The 15246-nt window shown below is 44.3% G+C and overlaps 1 protein-coding gene and 1 long non-coding RNA gene across 7 annotated transcripts in view; one reads left to right on the top strand and one right to left on the bottom strand.

Moving 5' to 3' along the window:
* Positions 1–15246, bottom strand: part of PDE1C (phosphodiesterase 1C) — a 573123-nt gene that overhangs the window by 274698 nt on the left and 283179 nt on the right. The window contains exons 1-2 of one of the 6 annotated variants that reach the window (XM_072598890.1): positions 13573–14485; positions 12695–12887 (exon numbers count right to left, since the gene is read on the bottom strand). The exons of 3 other annotated variants lie outside the window; for them this stretch is intronic. In XM_072598890.1, the coding sequence (XP_072454991.1) occupies positions 12695–12795 (101 nt within the window). In that variant the 5' untranslated portion in view covers positions 12796–12887; positions 13573–14485. Of the gene's footprint in view, positions 1–12694; positions 12957–13572; positions 14486–15246 lie in introns of those variants that run through there. 2 more of the 6 variants (XM_072598892.1, XM_072598891.1) reach the window with 2 other exon arrangements.
* Positions 11634–15238, top strand: LOC140497689 (uncharacterized). The gene is made up of 3 exons (XR_011964815.1): positions 11634–11926; positions 14280–14345; positions 14967–15238. It is a non-coding gene; the product is annotated as an uncharacterized lncRNA (long non-coding RNA).

The following is a 15246-nucleotide window of genomic DNA, read 5'->3' as shown; positions in this document are numbered from 1 at the left end:
ACCTTCAGAGAGCAGCCTTTCTAAAGGAGTCACAGAATCTCAAAATTGAAAGGCACTTCTTAACTATCCTGACCAAGCTAGCCTTGAATAAGGATTCTCTCTGCAACATACCTGATAAATGGTCATCCAGCCTTGACTTGGAGACCTCCAATGCGGGAAAATACACTCCCTCCTCAGGCAGCCCATCTCACTTTCCAGTAATACTTATTGTTAAGAAGTTTTGTACTTTTTTCTGACCATCAAACCTAAAATCCCCTCTTTGTAGCTATCTAAGAGGCTACTGCTCTTGGTTCTACCATCTGGGGTCAAATAGACAATTCTAGTCCTTCTTTCATATGTTGTCTCTTTAAATACGTTAAAGAACCACAGAATGTTAGAGTTAGGAGGCAACTATCATGTTTCCCTCCATCTCCTCCCCTCCATGTAAACATCCCCCGCTCCTTCAACCCTTCCTTTTATTCATGAATTCTTTCTGGTCCGGGAATAGATTTCAGCAAGTATGTGAACTTGGATGGGAAACAAATTTTCATGTCTTTATTTTCATTAACCACTAAGTGAACTTTAGCATTTCCTTTTATCATAATTATTTAAAAAGATGATCCTGAGAAGTAGTCCATAGGTTTCACCAAGCTCCCAAAGGGGTTTATGATACAAAAAAGATTTTAACCCCCTGATTTAATTAATCTTCATATGACTTGAATTATATAGACAGTGTGTAGGAGTAAAGGAGTATGGTGTGTAATAGCTGACCTTGAAGCCAAGAAGATATAATTTCCAGTCCTACCTATGACACCCTGACCAAGCCACTTGACCACTCTATAAGACTGCAAATTGGAAAGAAGGTGCAATCTGAACTGGAAGGTGGAGTTTCCTCATCTGAGATTTCCCTGAACTAGTGAACTCTCTCAGGTCTAGTCTCCAATCCTATCCTTAGCCCTGTATCTCCCACAAAAGAGCCTTCACCATCCTGGAGGCTCCACTGTGGAAACTTTCAAGCTTAACAGTATCTTCCCTTCCTAAAATGTAGCAAGAAAACTGATTGTAATAATAATACAGATGTTTTATGGCCAAGGCAGATGTTAATTAAGTTAGCAAAGAATTATCGTTTGCAATAAAAGTACAAACAAGACCTTCAGTAATGAATATGCTAACTTCCCTTTCTGAAATATGGATTTCCAGTTTAAAAGGCATTAGAATAGGGTAAAATACCTTCAATACTCAAACTCTGCTTAATATAATTTAATCTTTCTTAAAAATTAAATAGTCATCTTATTATATAGCTCAGTTCAATTATGGATATCAGTTCTCCTAAACTCAGTCAGTCAACCAGCAAGAATTTATTAAATGCTTGCTGTGTTCCATGGCCTGCACAACTCTGATGTTAATATAAAGGAAGCTTGGACTTTAATCTCTGCTGACTCTGTGACCTTCCTGGGGAGTTGATTTTTCTAATGAAACTTTGGCATCATCTTGTTCTCAACAGTCTCATAGTTGGTAACCCCACAGTCACTCTCTCTTCCCTCCAAGTCTTCACCACATAGCTACTAAAATAATCTCCCTCACACACAGACCTATACCACCCATCAGAAGCTTCATTGGTTCCCATTTCCTCTAGGCTGAAATGTAAGCTCTTCAACTTCACATTCCAACGTTTCCCAATCTGGCTCCAGTCTACCTTTCCAAACTGTTTTTATAAATCCTTCCCTTCATACATTCTATGCCCAATCACACTTGGCCATTTGGTGTTTTCTATCCTAAATCTCCATGTCTTTGCACAGACTGTACCCCATGTCCAGAATGCACTATCCTCCACTCTGCCACCCCTTAGAATGACTGGCTTCCATCAAGGCTCAGGAAGTCTTCCTGAATGCCCTAGTTGTTAATTCTTTCCCCCTCCTCCAATGATTATATACCTCCTGATCTGCGCACCAACTGCAGCCTTTCAGCAGAATGGAAGTTTTTGGAGGACAGGAATAATGTCCCTTTTGTGTGTGTAGCCCTAGCGCGAGGGATTATAAGATCATAGCCCTAGCTGGAGGGGTCCATAGAGGTCATTAAATCCCTGCAAACCACAGTGCCTGCAATAAAGGTTTCTAGAATTGAATCAAACTAAGCATGTTCAATTAACTCACAGAAACTGTTTGAAACAGCAATAGACCACTGACCTCCCCAACTAACTGAGTTCTAGCTAGAAACTCTGCATTTTTCTTAACTTCATCATCTGTTGCTATGCACTTGACTAACATTTGCCAGGAGATGCTTGAGTAATGCTTATACGCTTAATAAAAGCCTGCTGGAATAACATTAACAAGTTGTATTTATACATTTGCTCTAGAACTACATTATGTCCTTGTTAGACAATTCAACCCCACAGGAACCATCTCCAACTATATCCCATGCCCTTTTATGGACCAGCGAGTCAAAAATCATTTTTCAGAGCTACCTCTCAAAAAGTCATACGAGACAGATCACTTAGTGTCCCCTCCATTTGCTGATTGGGGAAACTGAGGAAGAAAAAGCGGGGTTATTCCCCGGGTCAGAGAAATTAGAAACAGAAATATGGGACTTGACATTCAAAGTCTCCCAAACAGGGCTGCTTTCTGACCAAAACAAGTGGAAACCATGGGCAAAAAAAAAAAAAATTAAATCAGCAGTTAACTATGTTGGAGCTTTTTAATGAGAGTCTCCACTTAGAAAAATCTATAGCTGTGTGGCCTAAGGCAAGTCACAACATCCCTAGGTTTACATTATCTCATCTGTAAAATGAGACTAGAGACTTCTAATCTCCCCTCAGGCTCTAAATTTTGATAAGTGATAGACAATCAAGGCTTTCAATATCCATTGGAGAATGTCGTGTACTCTCTCTGGGGCAGCTCCCCTTGCCTTGATGTCATCAGTCAATCAACTAGCATTTATTAGCACTGGAAGGACCAGGTGTGTCTATTGATGCAACATTTTGTCTGGTCCTTGGAGATATTCTTAAATTCCAATCCATTAAGGATGTCCATGTGCTAGGCATGGGGGACACAAAGAGAGGCAAAGGATAGTCCCTGCTTTCAGGGAGCCTTAGATAAGACTAACAGATTCCCTACCTTATATAAGGAAAATTTAGCCAATGCACCATAAGGATTTTGATCTACATAAAGTGAAACATAATATTATTCTGAGCTCCCTGGTGGCTTCATGGGAGGAATAAATAAATGACACCTCAGATAAGGATAAATGTAGTAGTAACATATGCCAAACATAACTGAGCTTGACGCAAGCAGTTCTCTTGATCCAGTAGGACATCATGTATCTGAATGATTCAGGGCTAGTGGGGATCCACAGAAACTAAGAGTTTAGAAACGGATTTGAAGTCCTTCACGGGATCAGGAATGGTAGATTGGAAGTAAGAAAAATCCAGGATAAAAAAACATGACTGGGTTGCTTTTTCCGATATACAAAATAGAGTGGAGGGGGTGGGGGAAGTGGATTTGATCCCTATAGGGTCACTTCCATCTCTGATCCTTTGTAGACATGACCCCTCCTTCTCCCAATCATCTGGGAAGAATATATTCATATTTTCCACTAGACAATGAACAACTGTACATATTTCCTAGCAAAGTCAAGGTCCAAGGAGAGCCTCTGAAAATCTTTCACCAATTTCTGCCAGCTGAAGTAGGCAAAACAGCCCTCAGGGTGTGGAAAACACTGAAAAGAAAACTGTATCAGACCAAAAAAAGTCTGGAGGGGAAAATGAGGTTCATCACCAACAGTTTCCAGAAGATGTGCTTATTTAAGAAACCTCAGCAATTGTAAGACAGTGAATATGATGAAAATGAAGAAGCCTGAGACAGATTACATGAACTGATGCAAAACTGACACAGGTAGATCCTGGAAAACAGCATATAAATGACTACAGGTGGTAGCTGGGGATGCACCAGACTTAAGGTCAGGAATCCCTGAGTTCAAATCCAGCCCCTGACACTTAGGAGTTGTGTGACCCTGGGTAACTCACTTAAACCTTTCACTGCCTCCATTTCCTCATCTACAAAATGGGGATAAATAAATGTGCCTCCCAAGATTGTCGTGAGGATCAAATGAAATAATTTTGTAAAGCTCTTAGAACAGTACCTTGAACAAAGTAGGTGCTATATAAAAGTTATTATTATTTATAATCATTATAAAACAGCTCTGGGAGACAAAATGGGTAGGAGCACCTTACTTAAAGTCAGAAAGATCCAAGTTCAGTCTTGCCTCTGACACTTGCTGCTTAACCTTTGGCAGGTGATTTAACCTATCGTGGCCTTAGTTTCCTCATCTGTAAAATGAACATAATTATACTATCTACCTCCCAGAGGTGCTGTGGGGATCAAATAAAATGCCACACACCCAGTGCTTCACCTTAAAGCACTTTACAAATCCTTATGGCTGTTATGTGTCCATGAAAAGAAACAAAAATAAAAAACTGAATGGGAAATGATAATGACCAAGTTTGGCCTCCAAAAAAGGATAAGAGAAGGACCCTTCCCCCGCTCCTTTACAGACACTGGAGTGGGGGTGGGGGACCATGAACAAAGAACACTGCATATAACATCAGAATTTTTTATATGTTTGTATTGCTATGTTTTCTTTATTGTTTTATTCTTTGTTCCAAAGGATGGCTTTCTGGGAGGAGATCCTGGAAAAGGAAGGTGATGGAAAAATAAAAGATGGCCAAATTTTTTTCTTAGAAAAAGAAACCTCAGAAGTATGACATTTCCTCATGGCTGTAACTAGGCTGAGGTAAGTGGGGTTTTGCCTCAGACACTAAAATTTAGAGGATGATAATTGCACTTCTATTCTTTTAACAGGTATAAACCAACTGAAATTAGTTAGCACTTCTTTAATGAGAATAATTCATTGAAACAGGAAGCTGCTAGGAGGCATGCCTCCTCCCCATGGAGACCATACCAAGTGCTGTCCCAGCCTCAGGGTCTCCATGTTCACTCCATGGTGGTGGTCACAGGGCATAAGGGACTTTCACCTGAATAAAGACTTATGTACCCTGACCCCCTCCAAGGCATGCATGGGAACACACACACACACACACACACACACACACACACACACACACACACACACACTGGATTTTCTTAGAAGTTAATTGCTGCCATCTTCCATGCTGATTGGCTCAGAGAACATGTTATTCTACTTGCTCATGGGGCTGATCTCTTGGTGACAGCTCTGTTTAAACTCCGAGATACATCACTAAAGCCTGAGTTCATATTTGATCTCAGATACTTACTGGTTCTGAAACGCTGTCATTTAACCTGTCAGCCTCAGTTTTGTCATCTGTAAAATGGAAATAATAATAGCACCTGCTTCCTCAGATTTTTGTAAGAATAATATGGGATAATATTTGCAAAGCACTTTGCAAACCTTGAAGCTTTACAGAAATGCCAACTATTATTAGCTATTAAAGCACTTTGCAAACATTAAAATGCTCCAAAAGTGGCCAGCTCTGGTAATTACCACTTCTTTGACCTTGGGCAGACAATTACTCCTCTCTCGGGGCCTCCATTTCTTCATCTGTAAAATGCGTTTTGAGTCAATGAGATCCCTCAAGTACTCTGAGGTCTCAATCTCATTCTCATCCTCCAAGGAGCAAAGGACTCTAGGTGGTATCAGGGAGGAAAGGCGAAGGCTGGCTTAGTTTGGTCACAGCCCGGTGACAGTGTTCTCTCCCTAATTTGAGAAGGACAAAGAATAAGTGAATGAAAACAATCCAACTTTCAGGTTAACGTGCTTTAGTTTTATGCTCTGTATTCTCATTTCCATTGTGATCCTGGGGCCCTGATTGGGGTTCAGGGCCTGAAGAGTTGTTACGGTCCCTTTTCTACACTCTATGGGGCAGCCAAACTAACTTTCTTGCAGCTCCATCTCCTGCCTCTGAACCTTTGCATTGACTGTCTCTGCATCAAATTCAATCCCTCTTCATCTCTCCTTTAGAATCCCCAGCTTCCTTCAGAGCTCTGCTCCAGGACTGCCTCCCACATGAGGACTTCCTGACCCTCCCCCAGCTGCTAGTGCCTCCCACAAAATGTCACTGAATTTTTGGAATATATTTTGTATCTAATTATATGTCAACAATATATGTTGTTTCCCCTGTTAGGACAGGAACTGTTCTTGTTTGTTTGTTTTTGCATCCTATGACGGCCACCTAGTAGGTGCTCACTAAATGTTTTTTGATTTGTTTTTGTAAACTAGACAATGACCTTTTATTTTGTAAATATCGATTTGGACACCGCCAGAATCCTATCACCTGCTTAAGGACAATCACACAGGGATATTTTTTTTTTTATTCAACAAGAGACAATTAAAATTCATATTTGTAAATGACATCTATTTAAAGAGGGAGATGGGGTACAGGGGTTAGAAAGGGAAGAATGGAGACACATCCCAGCAATTCACAATTGATTAATCAATCAATAAGCATTAATTAAGTGCCTACTATGTGCCAAGCTGAGAATAGAAAAATAAATAATGAAATGATCCTTCCTCTCAAGGAGTTCCCATTGTAACTAAATAAACCAATGAGGCGATTCTTAGACCTGAGTCCCAAGTCTGTTATTCACTTCCTTATTCTCCAAAAGGATGGGAAACAAAAAAGGGAACTGCTATTCTAGATTTGGTTCTCACCAATAAAGAGGAATCAGTGATCAAGGTGGAAATGATGGGAACCTCAGGGACAAGTAGGTGCTCCTTCTTAAGGTTTGGGAGAGACAAAAAGAAGAAAGCTGGACACAGTCTGCCATGCATTCCAAATCTGGGGACAGCCCAAGAAAGGCTAGGTAGAAGCCAAGAGCCTCAAAGGAAGTTATCTCAGACAGAATGGAAAGCACTCAAGAATGACATTTCAAACCCCCAAACAAATCAGAAATATAGAAGGAAAGGGGAGGTGGATGTGGATGCAACAACGGGAGCTCCTCACCAAAGCCTACCAGGCTAATGTAAGGATTGCAAAAAGCTGAATGGACTGAAGCTACCAACAAATGCCAAGGACAGTAAAAATGATCTTATTTTTTAGCAATGCTGGGGAGAGAAGGAGACTAAAGAAAGGTCAAGTCTATATTTTCGGGTAGACAAGAAGATGATTATAAGAAGGCAAAACTTCTCAACTATTATCTTGCTTTTTTTTTTTCTTTTCCACATTGTTATGGGATAGGATAAAATTAACAAACAAAAAGTGGCTAGTAGAGTATTAAAACCGGGGCAGCCACGTGGCACAGTGGACAGAACACCAACCCTCGACTCAGGAGGACCCAAGCTCAAATCCAGCCTCAGACACTTACTAGGTATGTGACCCTGGGCAAGTCACCTAACGCTGATTGCTTCTCCCCTCCAAAACAAAGGAAGAGAGAACAAAAGAACATTTCACTGTTCTCAGCAAGTTCAATGTCACTCGGTCATGATGAATTTTCCTCCACCCAAGATATAGGATCAAAGCTGGAAGGGACCTGACAACATCTAACTCAACCTCTTCATTTTACAAATGAGGAAACTGAGACTCAGAGCAGTGAAGGGACTTGGCCACAGTCCCACAGGCTGTTGTGTATTCCTCAGTACCGAATTGATACTAGACAACATTCCTCTGAAAAAGTTATGGGAATTTTAGTGAGCAGCAAGTTTATTGGTAATCAGTGGCATACACACACACACTCACACACACACATGCTAACACTATTCTCTTCTGTGTTAAAGGCATCACATGTAGAATGAATGAGATGATAGTTACTTTATCATCTGCCCTGGTCAGACCACAGTTGGAACAGCACGTTTTAGGAAGGACATTGACAAGACAGAACACATTCTGATGATGTCACTGGGATGGTCGATAGACTAAAGAAACTAGAAACACGGAGCCTAGAACAGAGAAGGCTTGGGAGATAGGTACTTGATGGCTCTGTCCAAGTATTTCAATCTCATGTGGATGTTTTGCTTCCTGAGAAGCAACTGGTAGAGTGGTGGGGGAGGAAGATGAGGACTTGATCTAAGGATTGTAATTGGAGTCATGCAGAAGTGGCCTGGTCCTCCTCAGAAGGTAATGGCTCCTCTCTTACTAGAGGCTCTCAAGGCTGGAAGACCACTTGCCTTATATTCACTTATTTATTCATGCGCTGTCAGCCATATTACAGAGGGGATCCTTGGTCAGGCATGTGATGATTCCTAAGGTACCTCCCAACTCCAATAGCCTCTAATTCTGAGTTGCTGTGGGATCCCATCTGAACTGATTAGCTGTGAGACTTTAGACAAGACACTTAAAACTTCTCTATGCCTCAGTTTCCTCATCTGTAAAATGAAGATTATAATTGCAGCCCCTCCCTCACATAACAAGGAATAAACAAGATGAAGTCAGCAAAGTTCTCATACAACCATCAAGTTCTCTGAAAACATCAGCTATAATTAGCAAATCATATTAATTATCTTTGTTTGTGCCTGTGAGTCCACACACGTGAACTGGAGCTAAAAATTCCTACCGCCTCGCTCTCTCATGGGGATATTCTGGACAGATGTGTTGATATATGTTGTCACATATCAGCTATCTCAGGATGTGTTTCCCTCTTTGTGTTCCTAGTTTTACATGAAGGTAGAGAAATGTTAATGGCCTCTTTGCATGTAATGCACTAGGGAGAAACAAGGGTCAATCCCCTGGGATGACAGTCACTAAATCAGCAGCATTTGGATGTAATACACCCAGCCATGCCTCTAAGTTCATATGAGTCTTGGGGGAAGGGAATAACTATTTATTAAATACCCACTGCTGCCAGAAATATGCTAAGTGCTTTACAAATACTGTCTCATTTGAGCTGAGGGGAGGAAATCTGTTTCTTTTCTAGTTTCCTTCCTTCGGTCCTTTGGAGAGAGTGTCCTTCAAGGAAATTCCCAGCAGGGCAGAGAAGGCAACTTCCTTTCCCCATCTCCAGTCCTGGGTAGGAGCAATGTATTAGCTCTGTGATTTCATTCCAGGGTCAGAACTTCCTCTATGATTCAGATCATTCCACGGTCAGTGACAACGTCACTGCAGAGTCCATGTGACTTGCCTAGAGTCATGCAGCAAGTTCACCCAAGGAGGCAAGACATATAATTTCCCACCTACCCCCAGCCAGAGAAGTTGACCCAATACTCATTCACTTTTAAGGTAAAAGCATAACTAAGTAGTGGGGGGTGCCCTTTGGGCCAAAGTAATAACATTCATGATCACAGCTACAGTGCCAAGACTCTGGGTCCATGAGGGAAACATGGCTATAGGCAGTCAGTTCATCCCACACATGACTTACCCAAGAGATCCCTGAACAGAGCCATGGCAATAGCTCACTAGCAGTGATTTATGGCTTAATTCGCAGCTGGGCAATTTCCAGACCCGACAGGCCATTATAGCTCCATCAGCCCATGTCCTGATGCACTCTGCTAATTTGGAGTAACAGATCAGGAGGGTGTGAATTTGAGCAGGCATAGAAAAGATGGTTGTCAGGTTCATATACATTTGTTCATATATATGAACACACATGTATGTATGTATGTATATATATATAAAGAGACACACACAGAGACACAGAAAGACAGAAACAGAGAGAGACAGAGAGAGAACAGAGAAAAAGAGAAGCAGAGGAGACAAACATAGAGAGAGAAAACAGAGAGACAGAGAAAGGAAAAGAGAGGAGAGAAACAGAGAAAGAGGAGAGGGAGAGAAAAAGGGAGAGAAAGAATTCATTTTATATATGTATACATTTGTATTATATATGTATGCATATGTTTGTGTATTATATATGTGTGTGTGGACTGGATCTATGATTTCCTAAGTAAGAGCAATGCTGTGTGGAAATTCCCTCTGTCAATGCCAATCAGCAATTGATCTGTAACTTATAAAGTCTTAGAGATTTGCTGGGGGTAACTGATCTTAATTGCCTTGCCTAGGGACAGTCAGCCATTCTGTCATAGGGGAGATCTGAACTCAGGCCTTCCCAATTCCAAAGCCAGCTCTCTCCTTCCTGTGCCACACTTCCTCTCGTATGAGCATATATATATGTGCCCCATGAGGAGATGGGACTGGGAGGGATTGCACTGGATCTATGATCTCATCTCAGTAAAGGACTCCCATACCCATGTAGATTAAATGCACCTACTCTGTCTTCAAGAGTATAGAGAGTCTAAGAGACTTACGTAAAGTTCTGCAGCTAGTCTTGCCACAAGACTTGAACCCAAGTCTCCCTAACTCCAAGGCCATCTGGCCACTGTATCAATAATGAGGCCACCTCATCACTAGTAGTAGTAGCAGAAGGACAGTAAAGGTCATGAGAGCAGTTAGAACAAGAATTATCATATGATGGGGCTTTTTCAGGCAAACATTAGCTCTTAAGGTTTTCTCTACATGTTGGGTGTTACAGGTCAGGGGTCCCAGAGAGGGCAAGGGAAAGATTTAGAAACACAGTTAAAGAATATTCCACCAGAAAACCCTGGATACTTCTAATAGGCAAGGCGTAACAGAGAATGAAGAGTAACAGACACATGGAATCAGACCTACTATGAAACCACATCCTGACCTCAAGGAGCTTCCTCCTTCTTTGGGGAGAAAGAACTTGCAGAACCATGTGAATACCATTAAGCAGGAAAAGGTTTTATTGCCAAGGGCAGCCAAGTCAACTGGTCAACCCCAGAAGCCTGAGAAGAATAACTGATGTTTGAATCCCTGGAAGGAGCCCAAGGCACCCTTGGCCACACCTGAACAAAGGACTGGTGCTAGGGGACAGCACAGAGAGCCCATTTCCACAGGTAGTTCCAGCATGTCCTCCAAAAGAAAACTGCACCTCGCTCCCCAAATGGGGTTACTAACTTGTCCCCAAAAGTGGAATATGTTCGATTCAGCTCAAAGGGAGGGGAATACATCATCCTTGGCAGGTAAAAATAAATAAGTGGTCAAGTGCAAGTCTGACTCCAAGGTTTCCTGGCTGTGTGCCCTTAAGTGAATGCCAATAAGATAAAGAGGGTTGGACCAGGTGGCTTACAGTCTCTTCAGGCTCTAAATCCAGGATCCTTGGATGAGCAGCACTCTTCCAAAATCAAATGATTCTGCACAGACGTCCAAAAAGTTGATGATGAGATGGCTCTCTGAATTCATTTACTAAAGAATATTTCTTTTTAAGAAAGATAGTGTGGCCCAGTAGGTAAAGACCTGGCCTTGAAGCCAGGAACACCTGGGTATAAGTCCTACCTTTGACACATACTGGCTAGGCTATCCTGACCATCTCTCAGTGCTTAAATAAAGCATACATTGCAGAGAAGGCCCTGACTGACCTGTATCGGTAGAAATATCCTCACTACAAGATTCCCATACTAGTGAAATTACAAGCCTAGGCTCTATCCCTCACTTGGGTTTGAATTGTTACAAGTTCCACAATAATTGGTAGCCCTTTACAGAAATGTGTGCCCAAAGTTCTGACTTAGACATGGTTTCCTTGAGCAAATACTCAGTTTTCCAGTATTTCCTTCTCTCCTTCTCTTCCATTCTCTGGGTAGAGAGAGGGGACTCCAAGAAACATCACAAGAGAAATTAAAAGAAGACCAGCTCCAGAGGCCAGGGCCAGAGAGATAGGGTGTCTCTCAAACAAGTCTGGTCAAGTGAAAGTGAGCAGTTGAAAGTTCTTTGTCCAGTTTACTGATCCAGGTGACTAATTCAGTGTTTACAAAATATTTCCACAGTATAGGCCAAATCTCTTCATGGATGCCTACACACACACCCACATACACACACACAGACACACAGACACACACACACACACATACACACACACACACACACAAACACACTCACAAAAAGCAAGCAACACAGGCAGAAATAAACCTGCCTCTCTTCCCAGAGAAAAGCAAAATGGAGAACCCTCTAGCACCTGCTGGTCAGGGTTTGGTAAGCCCCAAGCCCTACTTCTTGTTCTCCAACTGCTGCTAGGAGACCCTTGGCCCTTATTCCTTCTCTCCTCAGTCCCCATACTGTTCCCCAAATAGTCCTCCTTTCCAACAACATTTTGCTGTTGGCAAAGCTTCTGGGCAAATTCAGAATTAAAATGGGACGTGGAGAGGATTTACTATCCATATTTCATTCCGTATCCCATCCCCAGCCTGTGTCCCATGGCCACTCCCAATGGGCTTTGGTTTGGGATTGTGTGGCTGCTGTTTCTTTGGGTTTGGATATTTTCTGTTTTTGTTTTTGCTGAGCAGCCCGCAAAGACAAGCGGTCCCCCAGCAGGTATCCTAATGATGTCCCCAAACTTATCTGCTGGAGCATAAGGATCCAAAGCTTCTCCCTGAATCCTTTGACCCTACCTGTCCCACCTACTGATGTGTTTCTTCTCTCCTCCCCACAGCTGGAGTCCCCATCACCAGCCAGCTTACAGTGGTTGGAGGATGGGAGGGTGGGCTTTGAGAGGGATTGGGATGACTGTAATTAACAAGGAGGTAGATGTGGAATTCCTGGGGCTGTTTCTCAAAAAGCTAGCAGAACATGCGGTTGGTTGGTTGGTTGGTTGGTTGGTTGGTTGGTTGGTTGGTTGGTTGGTTGGTTGGCTGGTTGGTTGGTTGGTTGGTTGGTTGGTGGGGTAACTGAAAGGGAATCTGTGATGGGTAGGCAAGGGTAGGGGCAGGGGCAGGGGCGAACCCTGAAAAGCGGTATACTCACAGTCCGCGGAGCCGGAGCCAGATTTTCTCGATCTGTTCAGGTTGGAGGTATTTCAGGGAGTTGCTCTCAAATTCTTCGATCTCCTTGGTGGGGGACTCCATGGCCTTGGGACGCGAGGGGAGCGCTTGGCGTGAAGCTCCGCGTTGGGGATGCCCCCAGTCCAGCTGCAGCAGTCCCCCGAACCTCCCAGCCCCTTCAGCAGGGAGCAGAAGCCAGAAGCGAGGCCATGGGTCTGCGTCCAGACCCCGTGCCCTGCCCTGCCCTGCCCTACCCAAGGACCCTCCCCTCCCCTCCCTCAATGGGAGCCCCGGGACTGGAGGCAGTGCTTCCGCGCGTCACTGAGAGGATCCGCGGAACTGGCCGGACCCCAGTCTGCCGTCAGCCGCACCGGCAGCTCAGGGCTGCCCCCAGGGGCACTCCTCTCCCCAGGCCATGTTCCCCCTCACCCCCGGGCGGGATGGGGAGTAAGGGAGGGAAGGCTTTTGGGGGCGGCTTGGAAGGAGAGGGCAGCCAGCCAGAAGAGGAAAGGGAGAGGGAGGAAAGAGAAGAGTAGAAGGGCAGCAGCGGAGAGGGAAGCAGGAGTGGGGAGAGAGAAAGAGAGAAAGAGGAAGGAGGAGAGGAAAGAAAGGGGGAGGGGAGGAAGGAGAGCGGGGAGAAGAAAGAGGAGGGGAGGAAGGAAAGCCGAGGCACTGGGGGGCCGGTAGTCCGCTCTCAGAAGGAAGGAGAGGCTCGCACTTCCCCAGAGGGACCCTCTGCTAGCTCCGGGTCTGCCTTAGCCTTTGGGCTTCCCTGCCACTTTCCCTCCGCGATCACTCCTCTGGCTCTGCTGGAAGTGTACCATCCTGTGTCTCACCCAGGGCTCCCTTGCCTCCACTTACCAACTGCTCTGCTAACAAGCCAGAAAGCTGCTAGGGAGGAGGAGGAAGACTCGTGTGTCTGTCAGTCGCCTTGCCTCTGTTCACACACGCGCGCACACACATTATTCTCACAGGCTCGCACACAACTGTCTGCAGGGTATTGGCGTGCGGGGGGAGAGGATCACACTGAGTTACAAAGGGGGAGAAACCAAACCGAAAGAAAGTCCTTGAGAGGCCTCAGCCCGCCTTGAGCACCCCCAGACTCTCAGGGCTCCCACACCTTCTGTTAACCCTCCCTGCTCTACAAAAGCACCAGCAAAAGAGAAAAGTCAAAGGAAGCCTTTCCTTTTCTGCCCAGCGGGGACAAAGAGGCAAACAGCCCGGGCACAGCGATCCCCTGGGTGACTGCGAAGGCGCCAGAGAAGCGGGGAAAGAGGGAAAGAGCAGCCCTAGAAGCATCTCATTCCGCTGCCCCCAGCTCTTTCCTCTCCTCCTACATCCGAAGTTGCGATCGCACTCGGTATTAAAGCACAAAAAGCCCTGAGCTTAAGGAGTAACAAATTACACCTTTCCCACTAGTCTAGCGTTTTCTTCTGCTTTTATAAAGAATAACAGGGTGGCCTTGTTGGTTAAACCCACAACCAAAGGGGGAGCGCGTTTGGTCTTCCACTCTCCCTTCGCATTTCCCTCCAACTACTTCATATTTGAAAGACATCTCCAATCTCCAGGCTCCAGAAGGGGATCGAGGGGCAGCTCTTGGAACACTGGGTCCGAGTCGGAGACATTCTAGCTGGGTGAGTCCAGCCAAATCATTTCAACCCTCCATTCCCCTGGGCAACTTTCTAATTAGACTAAGAGTTAGTTCCAGAGTTACTGTGCTGTTTCACTAAAGGGAAGTTCCATGGTGGGAGTTCCCTAGACAAATGAAATCATGGATCTGCTCTCCCATCCCCACCCACCAACATGAATGCTCAGGACACTCAACAGCTGGGGTGTTCCTTAGAAAGAGATGAAGATGTCCAGCCTCAGGAGAAGTTACAAGGTCACAAGGGCATCAGTTTCAGCACACACACACACACACACACACACACACACACACACACACACACACACACACACACACACCACGATGATTTCTGAGCTTTAGAACAAGAACTAGAAAATCCAACAGAGGCAGGGTGAAGGTAAGTGGAAGGGAAGCCTGAGCCAGGAGTCATGGCCCAAGTTCTTGTCCCTACATGTTTTCAGTAGAATGTAAGCTCACAGGTACTGTTTTACTATGTACCTAGATTGGGTCTCCTTATTTCATCCAGCCTAAAGGGGAATTAGCCACTTGTGGGCTGGATTGCACTGTTGTTGGTTCTAGAGCTTTGATCCATTTCTTTTCCCACCTTGGTTTGTTTGCCCCTCCTCAGGCAACCTGGTGGCCCTGGAGTTAAAGGGTTTTCCAGATTGGTGCCAGACATCGAGAACATCACATCCCCTTTAGTGTTACCGCAGCTTGGAACTCCCAAACTCAAGCAATCCACCAGCCTCAATGGTTACAGCTGTACATCACCATACCCAGGCAACTATGTACCTTTGGTTCCTACAATGCCTTGCACTGGACCTGGCACATAGGGAATCCTTAATAAATGTTGGTTAGATGGAATTTCTTCATCTTTCACAAGTGATCAAACTTGAGAAACTTGGTAA

The sequence above is a fragment of the Notamacropus eugenii genome, chromosome 3 (genome assembly GCF_028372415.1).
Source record: "Notamacropus eugenii isolate mMacEug1 chromosome 3, mMacEug1.pri_v2, whole genome shotgun sequence".
Lineage (NCBI taxonomy): Eukaryota > Metazoa > Chordata > Mammalia > Diprotodontia > Macropodidae > Notamacropus > Notamacropus eugenii.
Note: the sequence above shows the minus strand (reverse complement) of the source record. Positions and strands in the feature narration are given on the sequence as shown.